Here is an 11,086-nt window from a genome sequence, read left to right as displayed (position 1 = left end):
CAAAACCCTCCACATAACTTTGCATTACAGAAAATACATGTTGATTCTCCTATCCTGGATACTACTTGTGCTGCAGCTGGTTAAATTAACAAGTTTCATTCAACAAGCTATTACCTTTCTCTCTCTTGTAGAACTGCTTTAGATTTCTGTTACTGCTTGTGGCTGTTCAGATTGTAATTACATGCATATAGTTGTGTTCACCTTCTCTTTCAAATAGCTGAGATAGAAAAAATACTCTGCAGTAATGTGTTACTATTTGTGTTTGGCAAACATCTGGGACTGGTGCAGAAATATATGTTAAGGGCAGGATCGCAACTAGAGAAACTTTGTTACCCCATGTTGCAATCACAATGCATTCACATTAAACTGGTGAATCATTAGCTTTGGTGATGGGTATTAGAGCTGCAGAGCAGAACCAGTGGATTAGTGAACATAATGTATTCTCCTAAGGCAGGCTGAAAACCATTTACCATTCTCAAATTATAAAAGTAATAGTGTGGTACAAACATGCCTTAGCACGAGATTCTATTGATCTATCTATCCATCCATTCATCCTAGTTTACTACTGGAAGAAGGTTTCTGAGTCCTGGTGGACGAAGAAGAAACATAGAAACAGGAACTATTAGCTTTGCATTTACACAGGAATTGCCCAATATTCTATTTGTCTTCTCCTCCTTAAATTATTTTGTATATTACAGAAGTTTTGGAGGAAAAGACACAGCAGAATTGTAACACGGCTTTTCTTTTCTATAGGGCTTTAAAACCTGGTGGGATTCAATATGGAAAAGAAGTGCAGATTACTGATTTTTTTCAGAGGATTTTTCAGAGGATTTTTATTATCAGTGTGGTAATTCAATAGATTATCACTTGATTTTTAACTGAAATTCAGTATCGTGAGAATTTCAAATTCTAGAAGGATCAAACTGAAATATCAGATAAAGAGATAAAAAAAATCTCTAAAGAAAAAACAGCAGTGTGACATGGAAGTTACCCCTCCAAAAGTGTATCATAACTCATTCTTGCTGAAACTTATTAATCACTCGTTTTCTATTTATGTGGTATTGCCAGTAATACTGTGCTTCCAATAATTCACTTATGGTCCTTCTAACCTGTCCTTCGTTTAAATATCTCCACATTCCCCTGGTATTTTGCCTCAATTATTTCAACATTTTATTTATATTTGTTTTGTGTTGTACTGAATTGTCTTTTCTCCTTCATATTTCCCCCTTACCACCTTTCAAAAGGTTTTAAAAATGTGGACAGGCTCTCACAGAATTGCTAAAACAAAAAGAAATATCACATCATTGACTTTCTTCTGTTCTTTGTGATTGTTTAAAATCTAAGGGTCCCTTCTATAGTAAGCTATGTGTGATTTGAACATACACTTCCTTGGATGCCAGGGAAAGCATATTGTGGTATGGATAGAAAATACTTTTCGCTGCTTCCTTGTTCTTGTTGTATCAAGTGATGCATCTCAGGCTTGTTCTAACTTTTATTTCCTAGGTAGCATGATCTTAACTGGGAGTAAAGCTTCTTAGTGAGCTGAAAAAATGCTGCCGTAATGCTCTTAGAAACTGTTGAGAGATTGCTGCTTGTTCCCTATTACTCTTCAAAGGAATATTCCACTAGAGCCAGCTTGATTAGTCATACCCACTACTTCCCCATGGTTGTTGGGGTTAAAGCAATGGTAGATAAGAGAAGAGCAACTGATGTCATCTTTCTAGACTTTGCAAAGCATTCAACACTGTCTTACATGACATCCCGGTCTCTAATTGGAAAGACATGAATTCAATGGATGGACCACTTGGTGGATAAGGAATTGGCTAGGTGGTCACTCTCAGAGAGTTGAGATCAATGGCTCAAAGTCCAAATGGAGACCTGTGATGAATGTCATTCCTCAGGGGTTGTTGGTACAGGGACAGATGCCGTTTAACATCTTTGTCGGTGGCAGGGGGAGTGGGATTGAGTGCACCCTCAGCAAGTTTGCTGATGACACTGAGCTGAGTGATGCAGGGGATGTCATCCAGAGGGACCTTGACAGACTGGAGAGGTGGGCCCAGGCCAGCCTCATGAAGTTCAGCAAGGCCAAGTGCCAGGTCCCGCACCTGGGTCAGGGCAATCTCAAGCACAAATACAGGCTGGGCATTAAGTGGATTGAAAGCAGCCCCACAGAGAAGCACTTGGGGATGCTGGTTGATGAGATGCTCAACATGAGCTAACAATGTGCACTGGCAGCAAAAAAAGCTAACCATGTCCTGGACTGCATCAGAAGAAGTATGGCCAGCAGGTCAAGGGAGGTGATTCTGTTCCTCTGCTCCACTCTTGTGAGACACTACCTGGAGAACTGCATCTACTCTGGAGCCCCCAACACCGAAAGGACGTGGACCTCTTGGAGCGTGTCCAGAAGAGGGCCACAAAGGTGATCAGAACATCTTAGGAGCACCTCTCCTACAAGGACAGGCTGAGAGAGTTGGGGTTGTTCAGCCTGGGGAAGAGAAGGTTCTGGGAGACCTTATAGTGGCCTTCCAGTACCTGAAGGACACCTACAGGAAAGCTGGAGAGAGACTGTTCAGAAGGGTGTGGGGTGATATGATGAGAGGCAATGGTTTTAAGCTGGAGCAGGGTAAATTTAGATTAGATGTTAGGAAGAAATTCTTTACTATGAAGGTGGTAAGACACTAGAACAGGTTGCCCACAGAAGTTGTGGATGCTTCATCCCTGGAGGTGTTCAAGGCCAGGATGGATGGGACTTCAAACCTGGCTTAGTGTGAGGTGTCCTTGCCCATGGCAGGTAGCTTGGAACCAGATGATCTTTAAGGTTCCTTCTAACCCAGTGCATTTTTTGCTTCTGTGATTTAGGAGTGTAAAATAATGGAACACATTTGGGGCTCACAAGCATTGCTGGACTTTTGCAGGTGCAGTAAAACATTATCAAAGCTTTCATATATTTTACACTGAATGATGACAATCTGGAAGGGCTTTGTTGCTTGTAAAATGAAAACAGATAATTTTTTAATAAACTGCACATAAAGAAGCAGAACATTTCATACTCTTTCCTCTGAGGACAAAAAGGTTGTTACCTCCTCTTGACAGAAAGTGTGACGGAGAGTTCAAAAGCAGCGTCTCATTGGAGACAAGGTAAGGCACTTCTGGAAAATAACATTTATTTGTCTATATGTGTCTGTCCAGGTGCCGGAGTCGAAGTCACTGTGTTTTTGCTCTGTAAGATAAACACTGGTTTTTCTCTGTAAGATAAAAGTCTTGGAATGCCTTCTGCCCTGTACCCAGGGACCTTTGATCTCCTGCAGCCTGGGATTGGCAAAGCCCCGCAGTAAGACATGGGGTAGGTTTCTGAGCTAACTGGTGCTCATCCATGTTCCCGAGTTAAACAGCAGGTGAGACCAGCAGTTCTTGGGCTACCTGCCACAGAGCCATATGAAATACAGATGAAAATTCAGATCTCGTTCCTGTCATTTTGCCAGCAGACTTAGAAATACCAGGAAATGCAGGACTAGTTAAGTTTCTCCATCTTATTCCTAGTGCTCAAAGTTCGAGAGAGCACAGCGCAGGTACTCCAGCTGACCAGTGACTCCTCCTTGGGTGCAGCAGTAGCCCTAGTGCAATGGCATGCTGCTGTGCTCTGTTAATCGCTCTTGCTAAAAGGCAGCTGGATTGCTTCCAGCCCAGAGCTCATCCAGGAGCACATGGACACTCTAGTACATGACTTTTCTACACAGAGTGCCTATTAGTTCAGTGGCTTTCTTCGGTTCACTCCCTTTTACAGTGCAGACATACCTGGAATAGCAGCTGGGAAACCCAGATTAATATCTTTGTGTCCTAGGAATCGGTGATGGCTGCGTCAAATCAACGTGCTACCCCATCAGGTCAAGCATGATGTGCTTTACAAGCAGTAAGCAAAGACGATCAGTATGTTTTCTCATTTCATTTTACCTCCAGTCCTCCTGTGCAGCCCTTCTGGCTGCATTACCTGAATGTTAATCCCTGTATAAGAAAATAAAGAAACAAGCCCCTCTGCTGCTGAAAAGCTTTAAGGAATTGTTTAGATTTAATCCAAAATTAATGTATTTTCCTCTTTTCCTCTTTCCTTCCTTCTTTTTTTCTCTGTAGAAGGGATGTACCCCCAAAATGTACCCCCAGGAAGTGAGAACTGTGAGATTTCCATGCCCCATTGCATTTTGCACACACGAGAGACTTAACTACTGTTCTGGGACTCTACTGCTTGTAAACAGTCCCCACTATTGCTGCGTCATGAAATCCTTTAGTATGAGCCAAAAATCCCTTCTGACTTTTGCATGAATCACTGTTAGCTCCCAATGACCCTGACTGTTCGTTTGATCCCGGCCAGAACATTAACCGTGTTTCTCCTGTGCGATCAATGAAACTTTTGAATTCTCCTGTACTCTTGCCAGAAATGACAAGTGAAGAAGTGACATATGCAGACCTGAGGTTCATGACACTGGAAAAATCCTAGGACCGGGAGCTTCAGACTGCTAGAGCAAAAGGTAATGATGGTGCTGCGGGGCAGTTCTCTCCAAGGCAAGCTCCTTGGAGAATATTTTTTAATGTGGCACTCAGAGAAAGATGTTACCTGCCAAGAAGCATCTGGCTTCTGGGAGCCCTTTGGAGGGAGGAAGTAAAAAAGGCAGGAGATTTAAAAAATGGAAGGGTGGAAAATGTGGAAAAACTATTTTGATTTGATGGGAGAGATATAATTAATGTTGTGGGATGTGGTTAAGTAAAAGTAAACATGTATCAGTTAGAATTTAAGTGTCTGCTCCTGGAAGTTAGTGAAGTAATCTGCCTAAGGCACCTTGCAAAAGTCTTTCAACTTTACTCATTTAAGTCTGACTATCTGAATGAAGTAAATGCTAGGGCAAAAATGTGTTTTCTCTCAAGGGAAGGAATAGATGAACGATTACCTTTTTGTACTTAAAATTCATAAAAACTGTACTAAATAGAAGGGAGAAATGTGACTGATCCCAAATGTATATTCGTTATGCTCTGCACTAGTGCTTTAGGATTGCTCTGTATGAAAGGTAGTAGCAAAGCAAGGAGATGCCATGTTCCAGCTTGACTAAATGTCTGGAGATGAATTTGATAAATTTGATAATAATCCAGTAAATTAAAGGGCTCTTTCTGAAGGAAATATTCCCATATTGGTTAGGCAGTGTTTTTGTCGTTCTCACTTTTGGGGGGTCCTTGAGTTTTATGCTTGGAAATCAAGCTGAACTCCCCATAATCTAGCAGAGTTGTTCTCAGCTGTTTGCTTAGAGGATTGGGGAATAAAGAAGGATAAAAGGCAGAAATATCACAGGTTGGTATGCCATTTTGGTTGGTGACTTCAATATAAGTATCCTCACAGAAATTTCATACAGGAGTCTCAGGAGCTACAGATACAAAGATGAGAGATTCCTGTTCTTGCTGCTTCTCCTTCTTTTTGTCTATCTCAGATCCCCCTAGTCCATCTTCCAGTTGGCGACTGGCTACAGTGGTGCTTGGGGTCTTCTGCCTAAGTTCAGTGGTAGCTGCAGGAGTCTTGGCTGCCAGGTGTAAGTATGGTCACAGAAGGGCTGCTCAGAGTTCAGTATGAACAACTAGAAGTCTAGGAAATTAGTCAAAGAAAAGGATTTACCCAGGGGATTAATAAAGGGAAAAAAAGTGTCCCTTACCCACTTAAGAGATCTTCCAGTCTTTGAAACTGTTACATCTTGCTCATAGGTGTGCACAAACTGTGCGTAGGTCGAGTATATTCAGTTGCGGGGAGGTACATGTGTCTTTTGATTGCATTGAGCAGTTTAGCTTTAATATTAATGGAACAATTTCATTCTTGTTTTGCTGTGATTCAAGTCATCCTGGTCTGCCACCTTGTGCGTGAAAGGGATGAAAACTTCACCCTGCAAAAGGCAATTATGGAAAGCCTCCACCTGCAGCTGGAGGTCCTCCAGGCTCAGAATTTGAACTTGACAGAGACTGTAAAGCAACTTGCCACCTCCAGAGGTATATAGTGATGGGAAGATAGTGGTTCCATTGCATTATGGTAGTCACGGATTGATTTTTTTCTACTAACCATATTGGAAGGAAAGATCAGAATATCTATAATTACCTGGAATTACTTAATTTAAAAACAAATTGCAACTGAGTCAATAAAAAAGCTGCATTTCCATTTTGATATTTTTTTTAAGTATGAGTCTTTTTAAAGTATATTTATTGAGTCTTTGTAATGGAGGTGGTTTATAACCTCAGCCAAACACCTGAATTCAGAAAATACCATGATGATTGGTTGGACAGAGCCTTGAGTAGCCTGATCTAGTGGAGAGGTGTCCCTGCCCATGACAAGGAGGTTGGATTAGATGATCTCTAAGGTCCCTTCCAACTTAGGCCATTCTATGATTCTATTATTTTTTTTCTTAAAAGAAGGTGTTTCTAATAGGTAAATTCTTTGAAGCTACCATTGCCTCTTTCCCAGTTGCTTTCAGTGAATTACAGTACAAAAATTTTGGTGGGAAATTCCTACTGGCTTTAATGGTCTGGAATGTTTTGACTCCTCAAGACAGCTTAATTCTGTTATGCAGCAGTGGAAAACCTGAGCTGAATATGCTGATTATCATACAGTGAAGAGAATCAGAATGAATTAATTTCATGTGAGACAGTGGCAAGGTTGTTATCTTCTTAAATGTCTATATTTGAGTTTAGCACAAACCAGAAGCTACCTGTAAGAGTCTAGTGCACTGTGCTGTGGTATCTCTTGCCATCCAGCATCAATACCTGGCATTCCCTCCCAGCTGGCACTGGATTGCTACAATATAAAATGGTCATGTGAGCCGTAGAGCAATATATATGATTCACCCAATAGTTGTGACTCAGTTCCTATAAACCTCCAAAATATTTTCTCTGGCAGGTCTTTTTGCTGCTTGTGATTATTTCAGTTTTCAACAAGAAATGTGGCTCTCCAAATGGTGCAGAAGTGAAAGAAAAATCCAACATTTTGAGTTCTTTCTGACTGCAGTATTACTCAAGGTCCCAACAGGCAGCTAAGAGAATAATATGGCAGAAAAGAGTCAAAGTGCAGCTGTAAGAAAGGTATTTTCCCTAGCAAAAAGAAGGAAAAAAAAGACCATCAGGTGGTCACTTTGGCTGACCATCTAATGTCTGTGCACTGAATCCACAGCAAGTACGAAAAGCTACCAGAAAATTTTAAGTATAAATTGTAAAGCATTTAGCAGGGAAGAGCTGGCCTTGATGATAACAAGAAATTAAAGAAAGTTCACATGAATAGAGATGTACCCATATGACTGAAAGTCTAGGTTTCCTTTTAGGTCCACCTAGATCTATGTCTCTGGACATGGCTATTTGTGTTTTACTAGTACCCTTCAGGTTTGCTGGTCAGATTAAAAAAAATCTTAATTATTTGTTTTTCTGATTTAGGCTTAGAAATGTTTTTTTCTGTTCTTCTGTCAACTGGGTTTATTAAGTCTTCAGTGAAGATGTGAATTTAGTTGCAGAATGAAGGAGGAATTCTTGCTTCTCTGTGATGGACAGGCTGTACGCTGCTCCAGTGATCCTGCAAGAATCCACTAGATCACTAGAGTCTGCTATCACTGGCAAACCTTATCAAGTCCTCTTTTCTTTTCAAGGACAGAAATGTATTCCATGTCTTAAGAACTGGCTACAGTATGGGGAGAACTGCTACTATTTTTCAAAGGAATGGAAAAATTGGCAAGAAAGCAGGGCTAAGTGCTCTGCTCTGGAGTCCAGACTTGTTAAGATAGAGAGTAAGGAAGAGCTGGTAAAGATTATTTTTTACTCCTTCTCTTATACACTCTGCATTTTACTTTGGCCTGAACAGCCACTCCATCCTTCTGCTGGTGCTGTATGCTTTGGCATGCATATGCTGGACCAAGTGGGAAAAACTCTCCATGCCCCTTTGGAGTCCCTCTACCTGTACTGGAGTTGCATCCTCCTTGGTGTATCTCTACTGGCTTCAGGGGAGTTAAATGAGACATATCAACTTGGTGCTACATCTGGATCCTCATCCCATCTCAGGGCAAACATAATTGAGCTAGTACTGGTTGGCAACTCTTTTGGTGTCTTGTTATAGCAAACTATTTAGCAGTCATCAGAAGAATGACTTTCAGCAGAAGCTGAAAGAATGCTGAAAGAATGCTGTCCACAGCTAGAAATCTTGCCATCCTGGCCTGCTCCCTGGCATCTTCTCTTAAATGAGCAGAGGAGGATCCATATAATTTTTTGACTCCTAACTTGTAGATCAAGCAGCAGACAAAGCACAGCCAGAGAGCTTTTTGCTGTGAAGGAATTTCTATCCAGAGCTTTAATGGCAGCGTTACTATGTTTCAAACACTGGGTTTTCATTGTCAGTGTTTTGAATTTTCCTATGTACAATGACAGCAAATGATGCAAAAGTCTTTTCCTGCCTGACTTACGCAACAAGGATGTTGGAAGGAGGTCATTATCCTATGCCCATTACTCAGCTAAAGTGCAGTCTTCAGTTATCTCAATTTTCTGAAAGCTCTCAGTAGGTTCATTTTCCTTTCTTCCAAAACAGTACCGAGTGCCCGGTATAGGACGCACTGCCCAGATTCACTTGTGAAACAAAGTCTGTTACACACAGCTGTGAGCAGCTCACTTTCATTTGCCTCTCTCCTTTTCAAAATCATAGGACATTATGAATGAAGTAGGGATGTAATTTACAGGCTTTGCATTTGTTCCCATACAGGACTTCGTAATGAGATCGGCACAGTCTTACAGTTCTTACTCTTTCTGGATTGGGCTGTCTCACAATGGATCTGAGGGGCCCTGGCTGTGGGAGGATGGATCGGCTTTCTCCCGTGATCTGTAAGTCACTGCGCTGATAGGAGCAGACCACATCCAGGAGTATTTGTCATGAGCCAGAAGCAGCAACCTTTAACTGCTACTCAGTAACCACCTTGTTCCCCCACCTGCTTGCCAGCAGAAAGTTTGCCCATCACCCATTTGTTTATCAACCTCAGCAAGGCCCCAGTAAAGGGCTTGTATGGTGATATGAGTCAAATTGGTAGCAGTGGTAGGAAATTATTATATTAGCCTGTGACTTTTTCCGTGGGATAATGAATATCTCTGCTATTTTTTTTATTTTTACAGGTTTCAGATCCAGCGAGCCAGCTCAAGTCCTTTCCCAGATTGTGTGTGGTTTCAGGGTGCAAATGTAGATGCTGCACAGTGAGGCGAGAACAAATTTTATATTTGTGAGAAAGTGATGGATCCTGTGGCAGTTGACCAAGCAACCTACTTGGACAGGCACTAGTGTGCAGAGCTCTGCAGAGAGCCCTGTCCTGGGATACCTCATTGTGGGAGCAAGTTCTAGCCCAGCGTTTGTGATAGGGAAAATGAGTCTGTGCTCGGGTTAGTATAACATCGGGAATAATCTAAGCTTAACTTGCCTTCTGGAGATGCACATCAGCCAGACTCCTTCTTGGGCTTTTTTCCTCAATAACTTCATTCCCTCTTTCTTCTTTAGCCCTTGCATTCTTGTGTAACCACTTTTATCCACTTTTCATAAATTTCTTTCTAAATGAGACAAAATTAAGTATATGTTTCAAGAATTCTATTGTAAAGCTTCATACTTGTCTCCCAGAAACAGAAATCAATGACTATTTGTAAGAGTAAGACATCATGTTTTCAAAATCTATCCATTGGATATTCATAGATTTGAGGCCCCAATTTACAATAAATCTCCAAATATTTGATTTAATTTCACTCCCCACTTGCTGATAGATAGGAAGTGCAGCAGAATCAGAGCCTGCGTTAAAAGACAAATGAAAATACTTCTAGTTCTTCTGGTTAGAGAGAAGAGTTTTCAAATGGGATTGTATGCCCTGTGGGCTCAAAAAACAGAAAGCAAGTGCACAACACATCTTTACTGAAGGAAGTGAGCTATATTTAATTCCCAGGCATGCCAGTCTAGCTGCTAGTGGATTGTTCTGCCGCATCGGGCATTAATGGGGAAAGTGCATTTCTGTAAGACACCTGTCTTGATAATCATCCATGTCACACCTGATTTCTTAAATCCATTTTCCATTCTGTTCCAGAATTTCACAAATGGAATAAATATTGCTGCTACTGACCTTTTCTGTAGTGTTTCTTTTTAGCAAGTCACTGTGCACAGTAGGCTCAATAATCACCAAATACAGGGCCTTTAATTGTGCAAAGCCTCATTATGCCACTTGGTTGCTGTTTAGGATGTTGTTTAAGGGAAAGACTGCATCAGAGAGAGCATCTCTCTTCTGTGGCCCTGGCAAACAATAGAGGTCTTTGAAGTCTCTCAGGAACAGTCAAGTTTATGGTTGGCACTTCTATTCCTGTGTGTTTTTTGTATTAATTTGAACCATTCAATGAAAATCAAACTGAAAGTTGTGGAAGGTGAAGGTATTTAAGCAAGTCTCTAATTATGTTTATTTCAGACTGTGCATCAGAATACTGCAGGAGCAACAGCCAACAAGTGGGCTGCATCCTTCACTAAATGAGTGTTTAGCAATACAGCAATTATCTTAATTATGGATACAAAGAAGGAATTTGGAGGAGCAGGGACAACAGCATGTCTCTTGCCATGCAGCTATTTCATAGTCTGGAAATGCTGCATTTTCTACATCTAAGCCCAGGCCTCCGCAGGCCTGGAGATACTAGCTGGAATAGCAGCACTGACTGGTCTACAGGGCATGCAGGTACAACACGAATAATAGGAGGAGTAACCCCCACAGGGCTGTTGTTGAAGCCTATGCAGGGCATGGTGGGAGGCCCCGTCTTAGAAGCCTTGATAATACCAGACGGTCTTAAAGATCACACTACGAGGAAGCAGGAGAGTCTTCACTGAGGGGCTTGGTGTGAGGAGAACGTGAAGAGCTGGTGAAGAACCTGGTGAAGAACTGAAGCAGTGAGTGAAACTGATGTGAGGGAACTGGTGTGATGGGCGTGGGGCCAGCGGACTAGTGAGGGGATTGATGGTTGATTGTAGGGGCCTGGCTGAAGGAAAGGTGATGCATGTGAAAAGCACTGGTGTTATGGACTGTTG

General features: G+C 41.6%; 1 protein-coding gene across 1 annotated transcript; it reads left to right on the top strand.

Annotated features, from left to right (window-relative positions):
* Window positions 1-5,471: 5,471 nt before the first annotated feature.
* Window positions 5,472-9,241, top strand: LOC104276261 (C-type lectin domain family 1 member A-like; the record flags this gene model as incomplete). The annotated part of the gene is made up of 5 exons (XM_009872510.1): window positions 5,472-5,570; window positions 5,869-6,018; window positions 7,656-7,807; window positions 8,756-8,874; window positions 9,160-9,241. Coding segments are annotated over 5 exons (602 nt in total), but the record flags the coding sequence as incomplete, so codon positions are not given.
* Between the last annotated feature and the right edge of the window lie 1,845 nt (window positions 9,242-11,086).

This window comes from Apaloderma vittatum, unplaced genomic scaffold, assembly GCF_000703405.1.
Source record: "Apaloderma vittatum isolate BGI_N311 unplaced genomic scaffold, ASM70340v1 scaffold8197, whole genome shotgun sequence".
NCBI lineage: Eukaryota > Metazoa > Chordata > Aves > Trogoniformes > Trogonidae > Apaloderma > Apaloderma vittatum.
This window is presented reverse-complemented; position numbering and strand designations above follow the sequence as displayed.